Source organism: Lactuca virosa, chromosome 3 (assembly GCF_052849685.1).
Source record: "Lactuca virosa cultivar CGN04683 chromosome 3, Lactuca_virosa_CGN04683_v6, whole genome shotgun sequence".
NCBI lineage: Eukaryota > Viridiplantae > Streptophyta > Magnoliopsida > Asterales > Asteraceae > Lactuca > Lactuca virosa.
This window is the reverse complement of record NC_136428.1, coordinates 22,799,831-22,819,148: the sequence shown is the minus strand read 5'-3', so window position 1 is coordinate 22,819,148 and position 19,318 is coordinate 22,799,831. Positions and strand designations below refer to the sequence as shown.

The window sequence follows — 19,318 nt, the reverse complement described above, 5'->3', positions numbered from 1 at the left end:
AATTCAAGAATAGAGTACCAATCATGAACTTGGAAAGAGGTGAGGGTACTTCTGCTTCATTGAATCCTCGCGCTCCCATGTGAATTCAGGAACTCGCTTGGCATTCCAGCGAACCTTCACTATCGGGATGCGGCTCTGCTTCGTACGCTTGACTTCTCGGTCCATGATTTCAACAGGTTCTTCCACAAAGTGTAGACCCTCGTCCAATTCGATCTCGTGGAGACGGATCACAAGTGTCTCATCGGACAAACACTTCTTTAGGTTCGACACGTGGAAGACGGGATGGATGTTGCTGAGCTCTCGTGGTAACTGGAGTTTGTATGCTACGGGACCGATCCTTGCAAGGATCTCAAATGGTCCAATGTACCTTGGGTTTAACTTTCCACGTTTTCCGAAACGTATCATGCCTTTCCAGGGCGAGACCTTCAAAAGGATGTGGTCACCGACCTGGAATTCCAAGGGTTTTCGTCTCTTATCGGCGTAGCTCTTTTGTCTATCTCGTGAGGCTTTCAGTCGTTCTCGGATTTGCACGATCTTTTCAGTCGTCTCTCGGATAATTTCAGGACCAATGAGAGTGTTGTCGGGGACTTGACCCTTAACTAGCTGCGTGTCACCCACTTTAGCCCGGCACAGAGAGGATCTGCACTTGCGGCCATAGAGGGCTTCGAACGGCGCAACCTTGATGTTGGTATGGTTGCTGTTGTTGTAGGAAAATTCGACCAAAGGAAGATGAGTGTCCCATGACGCGCCGAAGTCGATGACGCAGGCTCTCAACATATCTTCCAATGTCTGAACTATTCTCTCACTCCGTCCATCAGTCTGCGGATGATAAGCCATGCTCATATCTAATTTAGTTCCAAGAGCCTTCTGTAGTGATTGCCAGAATCTCGAGGTAAACCTGCTATCTCGGTCGGAGATAATGGATACAGGTACCCCATGAAGGCGAACTATTTCTTGAATGTAGATCCGTGTGAGTCTCTCCATCTTGAAGTTTTCCTTGATCGGCAGAAAGTGGGCGGATTTAGTCAGCCGGTCGACAATTACCCAAATAACGTCGTGCCCACTCGGAGACCTGGGTAATTTGGTGATCAAGTCCATAGTAATTCTCTCCCACTTCCACTCAGGTATCTCCGGCTGGTGGAGTAGAACTGAGGGCTTCTGATATTCGACCTTCACCTTGGCGCAAGTCAGGCACTTGCCCACGAAGGTAGCGATCTCTGCTTTAATGTTCGGCCACCAATATAGTTTCTTGAGATCGAGGTACATCTTGTCCGAACCTGGATGAACGGAGTATCTAGTCTTGTGAGCTTCGTTCATCACGACCTCTCTGTAACCACCAAACTTTGCGGCCCAGATCCGGTCCATGAAATGATAGACTCCGTCCCCCTTGATCTCTAGGTTCTTTTCTAGTCCTCTCAAGGATTCACCCGACATGTTCTCTGGTTTCAATGCTTCCAACTGAGCCTCCTTAATTTGCGCGGATAAATGGGAATGGATAGTCATGGTCAGTGCCTTCACTCTATGACCTGAGTACTCCTTCCGGCTGAGGGCATCTGCCACCACATTGGCCTTGCCTGGATGGTAGCGGATTTCGCACTCGTAATCGTTGAGTAGCTCAACCCATCGCCGTTGTCTCATGTTCAGTTCCTTCTGGTCGAAAATATGTTGCAGGCTTTTATGGTCAGTGAAGATAGTGCACTTGGTTCCGTAGAGATAATGTCTCCAGATCTTTAACGCAAAGACCACTGCTCCCAACTCTAAATCGTGAGTTGTGTAATTGACTTCGTGTGTTTTCAACTGCCTCGAGGCATAGGCGATGACCTTTCCTCGCTGCATGAGCACACAGCCTAGGCCCTGATTGGACGCATCACAATAGACCACAAAGTCTTCCGTCCCTTCGGGCAGGGACAAGATAGGTGCGCTGCATAGGGCCTGCTTCAATGTTTGAAACGCAGTGTCTTGCTTGACTCCCCAACTAAAGGTTACCCCTTTTGTGTCAGGGTAGTTAAAGGCTTAGCGATTCTGGAGAAATTTTGGATAAACCTTCGATAATAGCCCGCGAGACCCAGAAATTGCCGGATTTCTGTGGGTGTCTTTGGTGCAGACCAATTCTCTATCGCTTTGATTTTGGAAGGGTCTACGTGTATACCTTCCTTGCTAACCACGTGACCAAGGAAATTCACCTTCCTGATCCAGAACTCACACTTTGAGAATTTTGCATATAGCTTCTCCGCCCTTAATGTTTCCAGCACCTGTCTCAAGTGTTGTTTATGATCATCCTCACTCCAAGAATAGACAAGTATATCTTCGATGAACACGATCACGAACTTGTCTAGGAAAGGGCGGCACACTCGATTCATCAGATCCATGAATACTGCCGGCGCGTTGGTTAGACCGAAGGGCATTACTACAAACTCGTAGTGTCCGTAGCGAGTTCGGAATGCCGTTTTGGGAACATCATCCTTGTGAACTCGTAACTGATGGTACCCTGACCTAAGATCTATCTTGGAGAAATAACTGGCTCCCTGAAGTTGATCGCAGAGGTCGTCGATTCTGGGTAGGGGATAATGGTCCTTGATGGTAAGCTTGTTCAGCTCTCGGTAGTCAATGCACATCCGAAAGGATCCATCCTTCTTTTTCACGAATAAGATCGGAGCTCCCCAAGGTGAGGAACTGGGCCTTATGAATCCTTTGATGATCAGCTCATTGAGCTGGCTGGATAATTCTTGCATCTCCGCTGGCGCTAGACGGTAAGGAGATTTAGCTACAGGAGTAGCTCCGGGGATCAAGTCGATACGAAACTCGACTTGACGCTCGGGAGGAATTCCTGGGAGGTCTTCAGGGAAGACATCAGGAAAGTTGCAGACTTCGGGGATGCTCTCGAGGTCTTTAACTTTTTGCGTCTCATCGACAACATGAGCTAGGAATGAATGGTACTCTTTTCGCAAATACTTCTGGGCTTGGATGCATGAAATGATACGAAGATTCGAACTGAGTTTATCACCGTAAATAGTGAGGGTTTCGCCAGAGGGAAGATTGAGACGGATAGATTTCTCGTAACAAAGAATATCGGCACGATTGGGGCTCAACCAATCCATGCCGATTATGACATCGAAGCTCTTAACGGATACCGACATAAGGTTGATGGGAAAGGAATGACCGTCTAGGGTAAGAGTACAGCCTAGGAATATATCGTTAGTGCTCTCCTTCTTTCCGTTAGCCATCTCGACGGTAAATGCTTCGGTTAAAGGTTGGGATTTACACTTGATTAGATGTTTAAATGCATGACTAACAAAGCTTCTCTCCACACCAGAATCGAAAAGAATGCATGCATAAGAGTTGTCAATGAGGAACGTACCCGTCACGACTGAAGGATCAGCGACCGCTTCCTCCTGGCCCATAGCTAGTACCCTTCCAGTGTTGCCAGCTGCTACTGCATTGGGGAAATTTCTTTTGAAATGTCCAATCTCTCCACAGCCATAACAGGCTTGACCAGCACCCGCCCCAGGAGCCTGATTGGTAGGTTGGACTGGTGCTCTGCAGTATCGGGTCGTGTGTCCCTTCCTTCCACAGTTGTTGCAATTCAAATCACGGCAAGGTCCGTGATGATGAAATGTACACTTGTTGCACATAGGTAGTTTCCCTGAATAACCACCGGTAGGAGCTTGGGTGGTTGGAACAGCAGTGGGAGTAGCAGTAGGAGTAGTAGCAGCGTGGACTGCCACTGTTTGTTGCTTCTTGGAGGGCTCCTGGGGAGACTGGCCCTTGCGTTTGTTCCAAAATTTCTTCTTCTTTTCACCACTCTCCTTTTGGGGCTCGGCGACCGCTGATGCCTCATCCAGATCGATCCCATGATCGATCAGAGTCTGTGCCAGATCCTTGGCGCTCTCAAACGTGGCTGGTCTAGCAGCCAAGACATTCCCCTTGGTTGGTTGCGTCAATCCCCAAATGTACCTCTCGATTTTCTTGCTTTCCGGGGTGACCATTCCCGGACAGAGGAGAGCCAGATCACAGAATCTCACGGTGTAGGCAGCGATGTCGGACCCCTTCATCTTTAAGTTCCAGAGTTCGTGCTCCAACTTTTGCACCTCGCCCCTCGGGCAGTATTCCGCAAGCATGAGTTCCTTCAGTCTTTCCCAACCCATGACATTAGCCACTGGCAGGGTTAGGGTTTTGACTCGACCATTCCACCAGGTCAAGGCTCTGTCGGTGAAGGTGCAGGCGGCGAACTTCACCTTGTTTGTTTCGGAACAGGCGCGAATTTCGAAGATGGATTCGATCTTTTCGAACCATCGAGTCAGAGCGATGACACCTCCATTCCCGTCGAAGGACTTGGGTTTTGCAGTCATGAAGTCCTTGTAGGAACACTCCTTTTGATGTCCCTGACTTCCATCTTGTCTCTGTGGGTCGGTTCCACCTCCAGCCCCACCAGCATTCACTTGTGCCATTGCTACAGTCACGACGGCTATAACTGCTGCCTGAAACATGACGGGGTCGAACTGAGGGGGTGGTGGTGGTGGCGGAGTGTTGTCGTTTCTTCTGATGGGTCTTGGTCGGGGAGGCATCTTTTTCTAGAAACAATCGGGGAGAAGAGGATGGTAAGTCCTCAAGATATATGAAACAAGATATATCTATCCCGATAATAAAAGAGTTTTACCAAGCGATAAGCACAGGAAGGTTACTAATGCAAGTAAGTTATCGCTTAAGGAAGAAGAGGTAGCAATACTTAGAGTGATTATGTATACTGAGTTTGGCTCTAGCTAAAATACTCCTATAGTATTTTATGTGGGATGATTTTGGTAAGTTTTAGGTCTGCTGTAACACCACAGTCACTCCCAAACACATGTTGGTCATGTCTCGACTGAATATAGTTGATTAGGCTATATTCACCCTATACATGATTACATAACTGCCCAGGTTTAACCGCAACGTTCCAACATCCAAATACTTTTGCTTTGTTCTACTAGTGACACGAATTCTGTTATGTATGCATGCTCGTATACTTTTTATAAAAATACTAATATTTTTGAAAGTATACTTTTAGTGTAGAGCACTTAGGCCCCTTAGTGTTTATAGTTGTATACCACGTAAGGTTCGGTATACTAGTTCGCTATAAACAAGGGCTCTGATACCAATCTGTCACACCCCGAAACCAGAATGGCGGAAACGTTCCGGGGTGGAGGACGTCATGCGTAGTATCACAACAATTGTATAGCAAGCATAGTAAACACAACCAAACATTGAATACAATATGAAAAAGTGTTTACATCAGTTTAAAACTTGTTTTAAGAACATCAAAAGTATGTAATCATATAAAAATATAACGCTTATTGCTCCGGCTCCTCAAAATCCCGCAGGTACCTGTCTACTGATTCCCTGAGAATACAAGCAGTTTTGAAAGAATATCAGCATAAAGCTGGTGAGTTCATAAGCATTTAGTTTTTGTGGAAAAATGTTTCTTCGAAATCCTTTTTGAAAAGTGTTCCTCAAGAAAATCCTATATTTTCTTACGAAAAGTAGTGTTAAAAGAGTATCTAGCGGTAGAAAGTAAACCATCAGTTTTAGAAATGCTAGTGTTATCCTGGGAAAATCCTATATTTTCCCTAAAAACAGTTATCTGTACTAGAGGTAGAGATGCCAGTCTAGAGATCCCTGATTACTATTAGTGTATATATAAGTAGTTTTATTACTCAAAATAAAACAAATGAAGATTTGAGTTCGTAGACCAAAAATAGTTTATACTTGTTTTGTGAGTCGTATAACCATACTTGATATGACCGAGAGACCTTTATAACGTTCTTCAGGCGTTAAGCTAAATGACATTTGTTCACCACAGACGTGCCCGCCTAACTGTAGCTAGCAGTTCAGGTGTGGGATTGTCAGTCCCAAATAGATCTATTCACAAATCTCATGCTCTCCCTCCAGGAGACTCTGGTTATACTGGGATAGGATTTATCACTATACACCTAAGGGTACAGTATTGAAGTAGAGCCTCACAATTCTGTATAATCTAGTTTACTAGCGAGAAACGGTATAAAAACATTGATTATCCTTGAATAATAGTACTTTATACTCCCGAGAAAATATATAACATAAACTAAATCTGCCATAGTTTATATATATTCATTTATGAAATCTGATTAGGTAGAGACTACCTAGAGGGTTATCCCAAACTATACCCATTATAGTTTATTAGAATTTGTACGGAAATTGCTTTGTAAAAACCTTTCTGAAAGCTATGAAGTTAGATTTCCAAAATAGTAGTTTCCCTTATGCTCAACATATTACAAAAAGAGATAAAATATCTGAATATGTTATTAAACGTGGAAATTGTTGGACTGCATTAATAAATTTAAAACTTAATAAAATACTTTGAATTTGGCTTGTATTCCCCCCCTGAAAACATTAAAAACACGGAAAATATAGGGGTATGAACTCACTGTTTGACGTAGGATTCGAGCGTATGATCGGTGTGGATGCTGAGTGTCAACTGGTGTTTCGTGCGCAAGTGGATTCTATTAACATACGGTAACACATATGTGTGTTAGAATTTGGGTGTTTCATGACTAAACATGATGGGAAACCACCCTAAAGACTTGGAAATGCTTGTCGGGACCCTATATGATCAAACGAGGGAGGTGTATGGCCAAAAGAGTGTGTGTGCGGCCAGGATGTGCGGTCAGCATGTGTGTGCGGTTGCACACAGGAGTGTGCGGCCGTACAGAGGGCGTGTGCGGTCATACAAGGGAGTGTGCGGCCGTACAAGGGAGTGTGCGGCCGTACACTCTTCATTCATGCTTAAAATGTCGATTTTCAGGTGTTTCAAATCCAATACCAAGTCCAACTAGCAAAATGGAGGCCAAACTCTCACTTTGGAGAGTCTTTAAGGTGTGTGCGGCCACCTTATGAAGGTGTGCGGCCATACACCTTCATATGATGAACAACATGATGAAACTTTGATGATTAAGGGCTTAGATCAATGGGTCCTTCATGTATGTTAAGCTAGGTGATGGAGAACTCACGTTTTTGAGGCCTTAAGAGGGTTTGCGGTTGAAGAATCTTGAGAGAAAGGTGATGTGTGCTACCAAGGTGTTAAAGGAATGAAAGGAAAGAGGTCTACCCTTTATATAGGGTGGGTGTGCTGCCCAAGAGTGAGTGTGCTGCCAAGGGAGTGGGTGTGCGGCTGCACACCCATGTGTACGGCCGTACACTCCTCCAAGAGGGTGTATGGCCCGTTTTTCTCACTATGGGACGTGCTGACTCATTCCTAAACTCAACCTTGGTCAAATTTAAGCTTAGAACACTTAAATGAACCCTTGAATAGCACCATAAATCAAGAAAACAAGTTGATTATTGATTGTATTGACTAAGTGTACAAGATAGAAGTTCCGGGTTGTTACATTACGTAATCAAGCATGGCGGAGATTAAACAACTCTTTTGCATTCTCAGGGGCCCGAGCAGAATACTCTTTCAAATGATATCTGACACCGCGATATGGTGCCATTAGTGTAGTTGTATGAGGCAAACCAACATCTACCAAATAGCATCGACCTACAAATAAGTTGTAATTAGTTATGTATTAAAAATTAGATTACACATAAGAGTAATTTTGGTATTAAAAATTTACCCTTTGGAATTACTAGTTTATCTTCTCTAGTGAGTGCATTCTTTAGTATCCTTGCGTCTGATGTTGTACCCTCCCAGCCACTTAAAATATACGTAAACTTTAAATCACACGTACAAGCAGCTAAGACATTTATCGTAGGGTATCCCTTGCGACCACGATATCTATGGCATCTTTGTTAGGTACTTTGACACGAACATGTGTCTCGTCAATTGCACCTATACAATTCTTGATGTAAGGATAAAATCATTTTTTTTCTTGAATTTCTTTTTGTACAACATCACCTTTTGGTTGTTGAATATAATGACTTTCCAGTGATATAATTGCTCGGAGAACTCTATGCAAGCACCTACTTGTAGTGGATTTAGAGCGACGATATAGCCAAGAGACAAATCGATTTCTAAAATCATTGCCGACAATGTGCAAAAATCTTGCAACATGCTCTTCAACGGACATGCGTTGAGTAGCTCGAAGACCACCAACTTGTTGTAAAATAGTGCACAATTTCTTAAAAGCCTGCTCACTCATACGGATAAGTTCACGGCATTGACCACCGTTTGAAAGGTCATGTAGCAACTGTTCACGTATACGTCACCGTTTTAAAATAAGTTTCCTAGAAGGTAATTTGGGACGGTTTGTGTTGGCAAGGGCACGATGTGTCAGAATGGCCATCAACAAGCAAATCAGATGAACTACTTGCCTTTTCCTGACTCTCAGCAACTGAGCGGGTGTTTGTAAGTCACTATCCATCGAAAATGTTACCTATTTTATGAAAATTATTAAACTGTGAGTCTTGTTTTATAGGTTATAGAGATATTTAACAACTAGGATTGGTTAAGGAGCCTATGACTTGAATTTTTAGTATTTATTACAGTAAAGTGGTTCTAAAATTGTGATAGCTAACTCTATATCTAAACAGAGTTACAAAAACCATTATAGGACAACATAAGAACATCATCCAATTTAATTTTACTATTTAAAAGCAAATAAATTAGATACCAAAGAATCTTTTGACTACATTAGACAATGTACATCATGAGGACAGACAATAGAGCAACTCAATCTTCTTCAATCTTGTACATCATGGGATTCGTTGTTTGATCATCTCCATAGCTATATATCTTGATACATGGCAATCATATCAAAGGGTATATATGTAATTATACTATTAGCTAGTATATTATGTATGTATATGTTCTGAGTTTTAGTTAACAAATAAAGCCGATTCTTTTTGGGTTTTAAGTGGAATTTTTCTGAGTATTAATGTGTTTTTATGCTAAAAATTACCATAACTATAGAGAAATACATAAAGTTTACAATCTGGAAGACTGAATGAATCAGTATTAGATAAAAAAAAATGTTGATTTTGATCAGAAATATCAAAACTTTCTGTGGTTCCTCTGTTTGATTTAAAGGCTTTTAATTTTGACTTAATACAGGAAATAAAATGGGGAAGATGCTGGAACATTTCATGGTGTTTCGAATCTCTAAAGCATAGCAAAATAATTGGACATGTAGTTCTTGTTCCAGAGCCTAATTCCTCAAGAACATTAATGAATTCACAACTATTCAATGAACACTAGGTAAATTGGTTGTTCCTATCATCAAAACTGTTGAATAAGAGAATTATCATGTTAGTTTATAATTTATATTCGATGTGTTAGCTCTATAGTCACAGGTTCCTGATGTGGCAGATAAGAATCATAAGATAATAATCATACAAAAGAAATCGAGGAAGAGACTGTGTTCAGAAGAATGGTATCATTTATAAGAAACATAAACAATATAAAAAAATGAAACCTGATGTTGGAAGTGAACAGCTTCAGCATAGCGTGAAGAAGGAGGAAGCACAGTAGCAGCGTGAAGAAGGAGGGAGCACTGTAGCAGCGATTTTCTTTTCCTGCGTTTTGCTGCTGTATTACATGATTTTATATGGTTCAAGGGTAATATGGTAATCACGGGATTTTCTATGTATCATTGATTCTCTTCTCTCCAATTTGGGAGGAAGATTAGGAGAGAAAAGATACCTCCGATTTCCTTTCCTTTCTTCCCAAATCACTCCAAAAATTTAACTCGGGAACGCCACTGAATCCTTCTTTCTCTCCAATTCCATTATTTTCTCTTGACTTCCCTCGTTAATTGCAACTCAGGAGGAACAGGGCGAAAGAGCAAAAACAATACCGGACACCGTTGGGCTAGAAAATAATGACGACGTCAATCCTAATGCATATGCCAACGAGAAGAGGGGCTTGTTTGTAATTAATCATCTTGTAAATGAACCCTTGACTCCGACCTTGAGCAACAGCACAGCACACCACAGGGTTAAAAGTTACAACAGAGGTGACGACTACATCAGCCCGACGGGTTGGTCCTAAATTAAACCCTAAACCCTTCTCATCAACAAAACTGGAAATTTCTTCCTTCGTTTCACTTAAGGTTCATGACTAAATACTGTTTCTATAATTTCCATGCATTTTACTCGTTTATCTACTTTGCGTTTTAATCTGAATCGAAACTTTTGTGAATCTCGATCCAGGGGTAATTCATTCAATGGCTTACAGGCGTAGTCTCACTATAAGGGCGAGACTCTTCGCTCAACAACGATTTGCCCCTTCATTTTCTTATCTGCATCAGGAAGACGATCGTAAAAATACGCATTCAGATGAGAAGGTAACGAGCTTTCTCCAAAGTCGATCATATGGTTGCTTCGGTAACAACTCCAACACTTCACTAGGGTTCGGGGGAGGCGGTAGCGGTTTGAGTTTTCGAGATCCAAGATGGTCTCAGTTTCTTCAAGTACCGATGACAACAAGTGGGTTCTTGTTAACTAGAAATATGTCGACTACGATTGGAGATGGAGACGAAACCGAAAAGATTGAGTACATGACTGATATGGCCGATGTTCTGGCTAATAAAACCATGGAAGTGGCGTCTACTCAAGCCCCTGTTCTTAGTGAGGTTGCTGTTGCTACTGCGGATTCTTGGCTACCAGTTGCAGCTTTGCAGTATGCCATTGATGGGATTCACAACTTCACGGGACTGAATTGGTAAGGAAGGAATACACTTTGTATGACTCTGTTAAGGCTACTGCCATCATACCTTGCATCTGATGTGATTCAAGTTTATGGTTTGAAGTAAAAGTTTGCTCCTCTTTGTTTTGGGATGCTTATTTTGGATCACGGACTTCAATTTCGTATATAGCTTTAAGAGCTGTGTGTTTGTGCACATTATCAAACTAACAAGAACCCACTTCTTTCAGGTGGGCAAGCATAGTAATAACAACTCTTGTGATTAGAACCTTATCAGTTCCAATCATGATTAATCAGCTCAAGGCTACCTCAAAGTTAACTGTGAGCTCTACTCTCTCCACCTTTCGTTTTCTAATTGACTTTCTTCCTAACATATTTTTTAGTTTGCACCTATGGTGGCAAGATGGTGCAATTGACTGGATTCCACTTTATTAACTTACCGTTTTTTTTTTCTTTTTTCTGTTATTGATTGTCATTGCTCATAAAATTGAGTTATCTTTTTCTAATTTTCAATATTCTGCTTAAAAGTGGCATTGATTTTTTTCATATCATGCATACAGATTTTGAGGCCAGAATTGGAGCAGATTAAGCAGGAGATGCAAGATAGGGTATGTCCATCAAACTTCTTTCTTAATGTTGTATAGTTAAAAAAAAACACAAACACTGACCAACATCATGTTTATGCTTCATGTGCTCCCAGAATAGTTGTTGGTTAATTATTTACTAATAAAATTAGACGCACTTAACCATTTAAGAAGGTGAAACTTGTTTACTTATTTCAAGTTATTATTAAAATACTCTTTTCAGGGCATGAGTCCATCAGCTGTAGCTGAAGGTCAGGAAAAAATGAAGAAAGTATTCAAGGAGTAAGCACTTGTCCATGTTCCTTATTGTGTGAAGCGATTAGCAGCTTTATAAGTTGTGCATGAGCATGACATGATATTAGTTGTTACTTACATGATTATAGACAATGCTTATAATAATAAATTTAATATCTTTTGCAGGCATGGTGTTAGTACATTTACTCCATTGAAGGGGCTTTTCATCCAAGGCCCTGTCTTTGTCAGCTTTTTTCTTGCTGTAAGTGAAAAATATCAAAACTCCAAAAATCTTGGTTTGCATTATATATCCATTAATAATGTGGAAGATGACACATGTTTTATTTTTGTTGGACAATTTGGTTTTGGTTTTGCAGATTCAGAACATGGTGGAAAAGGTCCCATCTTTCCAACATGGTGGCATCTCTTGGTTCCTTGACCTTACGACCGCTGATACTTTCTATATTCTTCCTTTTTTGACTGCATTTTCATTTTGGATAACCGTAGAGGTACACATTTATTTAATCCCTTCCTCTAAACTAATAATTACAAAACCTAATAACTTTTATTTTGCTTGATTGTGGACATGCTCAATGACTGAATCATGTTTACATTGATTCCCTTCTATGTGATACTCACATAGATTGGAATACCTAATAAAACATGGATCATATGTGATGACTTGGTATTGATTGCTTCAATTGGCACTTTGCTAACACTACATGTAACAACATAGGTGAAAGTGAAACTACTGTCTAATCTTAATTTTGATACATGTTTTGTTTGGTGTGTTTCTTCCTCACTTAGTTTAACATGCAAGAAGGTTTGGAAGGTAACCCTGCTGCTGCCACAATGAAAAATGTTTCAAGGGGTTTTGCTGCTCTTACAGTCCCCCTTACTGCAAGTTTCCCAAAGGCTAGTTCTCTTAATTACTAAACTACCCCTCCCCCCATAAAATATATATATATATATATATATATATATATATATATATATATTTCTCATCAAATACCCTTTTCACTTTCATGCAGGCCCTCTTCTGTTATTGGATCACCTCCAACTTGTTCTCCCTAGTATATGGATTAAGTAAGTTGATACTCCTCCAATTACAAATTATGAACTAACTTAGAAGTTAGATCATGTTGTTTGAATTAACATCTGATTTTTTTTTATGCTATTCTTGTTTCAGTAATAAAGAAACCCTCAGTGAAGAAGTTTCTCAATATACCAATTATCATACCTCCACCACCATCTCCCGCTAGTCAATCAAAGCCAGCTTTCTCTTTCTTTGAGGGTTTGAAAAAGTATGCAGCTGCTCAAGCAATGCAACAAAGACAGGGAGAAACAAAGCCAGCCATCACTAACCAAACTACAGCTCCACTTGTCAGTCAGAAGCCATCTTCAGATGAACAGAAGCTGACTACTCAAAGAGTCTCATCATCATCAGTTCTGAGCCATAGGATCAAAAATCTAGAGAAAGAAGTCAAGGGAAGAAAGAAGAACAAGAAGAGGTGAGAGCATGCAAGCCAAGGTCGCATTTAATTATGATACAGCCCTTTTTGAATAAATGTGTAATACCATATTTCATCATATTCTTTTTTTGACAAATTTAAATTTTGTAGTCAGCCACATATCAAACCAATCTCTTGATGTGATAGATATGTCTGCTATTTTTGCTTGTTAGAGGGAAGAGCGAGTCCTTGTAGGAACTTAGAAGCTTGTTATAGAAAGATGAACATCGACTATATAAAGATGACATATAACACTTATCAATACTAGTTTTTTGTTTTCGTGTTTTTATTAATTTCATATATATATATATATATATATATATATATATATATATATATATATATATATATATATATATATCATGACAACTATTTGTGAAACCAAGTCGTGTTGCTTCTACTAAAGTATAATTACCAAATTTTATTGAATAATCTTAGTATCATTACTTTCTAGTTTGTTTGTATAGTTTACTATTAATCGACACCACATCATTCGCAAGCAAATTCACATGTTAAAAGGAATCTTATTATCTTAGAAGTCACTTTTTTTAGATTAGTTTTTGAATTACTTCAAAGTTTGATTATTTTAACCTTGCCTAATAATTATACAAACATAATCACTTCACTCATACATCCTACACTGATCATGAGACACATTCGAGTATTTGATTCTTTTAAAACCGTCTATGCTAGTGTTAAGTTCTTCTTTTCTTTTCTGACCAATTCATAATTTTGGAGCCATTGGTTGTGAAAGATGTTGTGTGTATATTGTGTATAGAGAAAGAAAAGAATGGTGTAAGAAATGAGAATCTATAGTGTGGTATTTATAGGTAAAAATGTTGTTTAAAAATATTATTTCTTTAAAATTTGACCGATGAACGGTCAAAAATGCCAAAGGATTTCTATTTGTCGTCCTCACTCGTCTTCCCTACCACGAAGTGCATCGATAACGACCGACCACGACCGTACGGGGTGGTGTGCACGGACCACGGCCGTGGCCACGTCAACCACGAACCGGCTCGTGGCCGGTATACGCGATGTTCTAATCTAAAGATTGGTTTATGGTCATTTTACATATATAAACAAAATTTGTTAAGCATTAAAAACAAGTTATTTGATTATTACATTTTGAAACTGCATAAATTAATTCGAACATTTTGTTTTTTTTTTTACACCACATAAATTAATAAGCATTTTTACAAACGGAAAACACAAAAAACACAAACACATTTCACATTTCACACAAGTTGTTTGCAAAATCTATATTCATATTGCAAGATAAGATGAAGTTGCTAAATTTACACACAAACAAACAAGAACATGCAACACTTCAAAGCTAATTTGAAGTAGAAAAAAAACCTTAAAAAAAAAAGGATCCTTCTCATCTCTTGTGATGACAAGTTTTCTTGTATCCGCTTCAATTGGTGTCAAAGACCTAATGAAGGAGGAGGAGAAAGAGGATGAGCACTTCTTTTTAAATTGTCTCTTCACTCCTTTCTTCCCCCATTCTTCAGACCTTATTCTTAAACCCTAAAAGAAAAATCACAAAAAATTGGACTTTTCTCATAACCGCTAACCTCCTCGTATGCCTCAACAATCTTGAATACATGTTTTCATTCTTCTTTAGCCTTTAATTAGGCCATTGTGTAGCTTGAAACAGAGACCACCGCTGGAGAATCAGTATGGATGTATACAAAGTCGATGCTTTTTCCTGCTGCTAATGAGCTCACCCATGTTGGCAACCCGTATGAACCGTTTGAGTTCTTTGTGAGACCCCATACAGGACCAAACAGCTTTGTAATCGAAAGGTTCAGCTTCTTGATTGTCTTCCTTGATTTGTTAGTCACTATAACAGAGTATCTGTAGTACGTTTTGCCATTGGCTACCCATGAACTTGTAGTCTTCTGTGAAATTCCAATCAAACCTAAACATACAATACAATCTTCCTTCAGTCACACCACACCATAAAGTTAAGGAGAAACAAGTTAGATTATATCAAGATTTACCTTGTGGGGTTGGCTTTGGTTGAACAGCAGTGGGCTTACGTAGAGGAATTTCAACTGCAAAAAATATATATTTAAGTGGAAATAAAGATTGAATTAGAATTTAGAATATGAGATGAAAATGGTAAAATATAGAAATTAATGTAATGTAATGTAATAATGTATACCTGGAAGGAGCTGGTTGTAATTACCAGCATGTAATCTAGCCAAAACTCCAAGAAGAGGGGCATTGTTATACGTGGCAGGCTCAGTCTGCTGAAAGTTGTTTCTTTCATCAGCGAAATTGTCATACGCATCTGGCCCACCAACAATGGCGCCCGTTAAAAGATTTGGGTCGCTTGCTTTTCGGCTGTACCATGTAGCGTAACCACCTCTGCAGCTAACGAACGATGGGTTAACCTTAATTGACACAATCGATGAACCTCGGTGGTGTACTTGTCGTGGGTAGTTGTTCCCATATCCAACCATATAACTTGTTGCTCTTGGATTGTCTCCAAGAATATAATCCACCTACGTATACGTACAAAAAATCCAAAACCAAAGCTAAGGTTAGATTTCGATTCGATCTGAGATTTGACTTTAACAACTCAAATTTGACAATATACTATCTGTTCACCTGAGATTTGGCAAATGCTATAAGCTCAGGTGGGGTGACGGTGCCGGAAGAACAGTGTAAGTTTCTCCGGGCAGAAGTCAGGTAGTCGGCATAGACAGTAAGGAGGAAGGATGCACTCGTCACAAACTGCAAATTGTTCCATCTTTGCCGGAAAATGAGGCCTCCGGGAGTCCTTTGAACATTACGATTACTCTTACCAAGGCATGAACACATAAAAAACTCTGCCTTTTCTTGGTACTTTCCGAACACCGGCCCATTATTGCCGGCCTTTCCTCCCATTAGGAACTGCATAACACCAACCACAATACAAAATCTTAATTTAAACGCACACACAAGATTCACCCATTAATACATTAAGAATCCTACTCATGTACATCCATTTTAATTTTTACAGTTATATGACCTTAGCGACGAGGGTCTGAACGCCGGCGTACTTAACATCCCAACCGAACTCCGTCATGGACCAGCCGGTCCCACCGAGGGCATCGCCGTTCCGGCCAAGGTAGTCCAAGTAGTACTTATTGCTTGTGGCCTTGTACATCCAAGCAGCTGCCCATAGCAATTCATCCTAAAAAAATCCGAAAAATAAAATTAAACACAAGGGTAAATATGTAAATTAACATACATGGGTGAACGAAAGAAGTTAGTTAAAGATGATTCGTTAGATCTTATTAGAAGAGATTATGTTCACATACGGCGTATCCACTGACGGATCTGTAGTACTTCTGGGCCACGGTGATGCTACTGTCATATTTGCCCCTGTATTTGTCCGCGAAATCGAATAGCTGAAAAGATGACAAAAGCCTAAATTAGTAAAAACGATCGTGTCGTGGGGTGGGGGCCAAATGGGAATTTGACGCGAGATGGTGTCGTGGGGCCATGTGTGTGTTCACCGACAGTATAGGGTCCCCACGTGGCTAACGATAATCAATCAGATCCAATCGACGATTGACATCTGTGACCCAGCAAATCTTACGTTGGGTACACATTATCTTTCTACCGTGTGTTTCTCCTAATCGTATTTTACTATTTTATGATATTTGACAGCGATTTTCATATGTGCTAAATTTTTATTTATTTAATGAAATTATATATTTTGTTTAATATTCTATTTAATAAAAACAATAAATAAACTGATATCCGCCATTTTTATAGATTTATATAGTAATATTATATATAGATATGTTTTGTTTCCTTCTATGACTGTAAATGTGATTGTCCTTGTGCTTGTTTTGTTTAATCGCGACATCCCAACTGTTTCCATAATAATAATAATAATAATAATAATAATAATAATGTTATTATTATGCATCAATACTTGTACCTTGACATAAGACAAACGAACCACACAACAATCCTTCAAGGGAGTAATCACTATTCCATGATATGCGCATTATAAATGCGGGCAGCTCTGATGCTAACTTACACCTGACAACAATCAAGTCTGACAGCAAAGCCATGAAAAGCCTAACTCTATTTATTTCAACTGTCTTGCTAACCTACACCCGTCTCTGTGCACTTGTATTGGATATTTCCATCTTGTTCAGTGAGATTTTTATTTTTGCCAAAAAGAAAGATGACACACTGACACAATATTAGGAGTGTCGTAAAAAGACCCTAGTTGTATTACTATTTACTTCAACTATACTTGAATGCGAGTTTTTGTTTATTGGCTTGAAGAACATTAAAATTTATCTTTATGCATACGAAAATTACTTTAAATAAACATCATATACTAGTTGGGTATAAAATATTAGATACTAATAAATAGAAAACAATGTTTTAATAACGTGCCATGTTTGCTAACATGTATATGATTACAAGTTATTTTGTAACACATCACTCCCAACTATTTACTTTCTTCAACCATCTTGCTAAAATGCACCGCACCGACCATAAATCAATTTTACTATGTAACATGGTTTGGCTTTCTGACAGAACCCTAACTTCTTACTAACATACGCAAGTCTTTGCTAACATACACCATATTGGCCATGACCTAGTTTTATGTGACACCTGTGACCGGGCTTTGTATGGTGGTTTTAAAAGGCCCATTAAACAATTTTCATTTTATTCATCGCATTTGTGCCAAGTATAACTCCAAAATTGCATACTGAGACATTTACTGACCTGGTAGGCATGAGTGAGAAGTTTTTTGGAGTAAGCAGGATTGTAGCGGTGGAAGACAATGGAGGCGGCGGCCATGGCGGCAGCAGTTTCTCCGGCAAGGTCCGATCCAGGGTTATTTTTGTCAATTCTGTAAGCATTTCTTGAAGTGGTCATATCCTCTGGCCTTTGCCAACAGTAGTGGTCCGTGTTACCATCTCCCACCTATAACAACAGTTCACACCATGCATTCAATCAACATCTTTAATCAAACTTTATTCTAAAACAAAAACACTTCTAATTACATCCAAAACAACCCGTTTTAAAAGCACAACTGAGATGAACATAGACAAAACTTACTGGGTCCCACCATTGGTGGTACAGTAAACCTCATCAACCAACATGTAAATCAAGATTGTACCTCTCCATAAAGTACATTGGGTTCAGGGTGAGCTTTCATGAGGTAATCAGTGCCCCATTTGACAGCATCCATGGCATGAGCAAGTTCACCACTAGTAGCCATTTGCTTTCCATATTCTATTATGCTCCAAGACATCATTGTCACAGTAAATGCCATTGGCAACCCGAACTTCACATTGTCTCCTGCATCATAGTACCCTCCAACAAGATCCACCTACAAAACCAAAAATTAACCATCAAGATTTCAACTTTTTTTCAAGGGTTTCATCTTAATACGATTTAAGAGAAATACCCAAATGAGGTTCTTTGGTTTTGTAAAGAAACAAGACTGTAAATTGTAGAAACTAAAATTACCCCATTGACTTTGCCATCCATGAGACCGGAATTGCCTCGCCATTTGACTCTTTGAGTACCAGGGAGGTAACCAGATCTTTGAGCTTCAAAGAAGAGAATGCCCTTGCTCAGAGCTTGCCTATAGTCATGTGCACCTCCTAAAGCCAAAGGTACAATCCCAATAAGCAGAAACAGAGTAGTTGCTATTGAATACAGTCTCATGAACACCTCCATTACAAATCACTCAATTTTTTTTTCTTCTGTTTAGTGTAACGACAAAAACAACAAACTGGATCTGTTAATATGGTAATGTTGGTTTGGTTTATCAGCTTAAACTCCTGAGAAACCAATTCTAGAGAGAGAGGGAGAGAGAGGGCGGAGGTGGAGAAACAAGTATTGCAAAGAGGTGGTATATATGGAGGAGAGGAAAGGGAAGGTGCCAAAAGCTCAGAAATGAGCAGATCGTAATAAATGCTTTTTTTTTTTTTTTTATAAACTTATGTTTTTTAATCCGAACAATAATTATTCAAATTAACAAAAAAAAAAAAAAAACAAAATATTTAAAAAGAATAAAGGGTTTTTTAGTAAATATGGCTGGGAGTTTAGAGCATGTGAATTGCTTGGAAGGATCCTAGTGTGGGGAGAGACATTGTTTTTGTAATATACAAAACCTGTAATATGAAATGTTTTTTACATTAAAGATTTAGTACTATATTTTTTTTCTCAATATACATGTGCAATTTTACTGTTAGGTATGATGGAATATATATATATATATATATATATATATATATATATATATATATATATATATATATATATATATATATAGAAAAGTTCAATAGAGAACCATAATT

At 39.4% G+C, this 19,318-nt stretch overlaps 2 protein-coding genes across 2 annotated transcripts; one reads left to right on the top strand and one right to left on the bottom strand.

The window, feature by feature from the left end:
* Window positions 1–9,921: 9,921 nt before the first annotated feature.
* Window positions 9,922–13,272, top strand: LOC145165339 (mitochondrial inner membrane protein OXA1-like). The gene is made up of 10 exons (XM_079084058.1): window positions 9,922–10,061; window positions 10,162–10,672; window positions 10,885–10,975; window positions 11,215–11,262; window positions 11,462–11,520; window positions 11,659–11,734; window positions 11,850–11,981; window positions 12,280–12,387; window positions 12,504–12,558; window positions 12,662–13,272. The coding sequence occupies exons 2-10, from the start codon at window positions 10,176–10,178 to the stop codon at window positions 12,985–12,987; spliced, it is 1,392 nt and encodes a 463-aa protein (XP_078940184.1). The 5' UTR covers window positions 9,922–10,061; window positions 10,162–10,175; the 3' UTR covers window positions 12,988–13,272.
* Window positions 13,273–14,200: 928 nt separating this feature from the next.
* On the bottom strand, window positions 14,201–18,859 carry LOC145165338 (endoglucanase 6-like). The gene is made up of 9 exons (XM_079084057.1): window positions 18,483–18,859; window positions 18,130–18,342; window positions 17,733–17,933; window positions 16,298–16,387; window positions 16,006–16,170; window positions 15,603–15,887; window positions 15,154–15,496; window positions 14,990–15,043; window positions 14,201–14,907 (listed from the first exon to the last, which is right to left on the bottom strand). Exons 1-9 carry the CDS (start codon window positions 18,693–18,695, stop codon window positions 14,618–14,620), a joined length of 1,854 nt encoding a protein of 617 aa, XP_078940183.1. The 5' UTR covers window positions 18,696–18,859; the 3' UTR covers window positions 14,201–14,617.
* Between the last annotated feature and the right edge of the window lie 459 nt (window positions 18,860–19,318).

What these genes read in the sequence shown, in the direction of transcription:
- LOC145165339 (XM_079084058.1), top strand. Translation starts at nt 10,176, where the DNA reads ATGGCTTACAGGCGTAGTCTCACTATAAGGGCGAGACTCTTCGCTCAA. An exon ending in TTGTCAGCTTTTTTCTTGCT is followed by an intron (nt 11,735 to 11,849) that starts GTAAGTGAAAAA and finishes TTGGTTTTGCAG; the next exon opens with ATTCAGAACATGGTGGAAAA. An exon ending in CTCCCTAGTATATGGATTAA is followed by an intron (nt 12,559 to 12,661) that starts GTAAGTTGATAC and finishes TTCTTGTTTCAG; the next exon opens with TAATAAAGAAACCCTCAGTG.
- LOC145165338 (XM_079084057.1), bottom strand. Translation starts at nt 18,695, where the DNA reads ATGGAGGTGTTCATGAGACTGTATTCAATAGCAACTACTCTGTTTCTG. An exon ending in TTCAGACCCTCGTCGCTAAG is followed by an intron (nt 15,888 to 16,005) that starts GTCATATAACTG and finishes GGTGTTATGCAG; the next exon opens with TTCCTAATGGGAGGAAAGGC. An exon ending in TTACAACCAGCTCCTTCCAG is followed by an intron (nt 15,044 to 15,153) that starts GTATACATTATT and finishes TATTTTTTGCAG; the next exon opens with TTGAAATTCCTCTACGTAAG.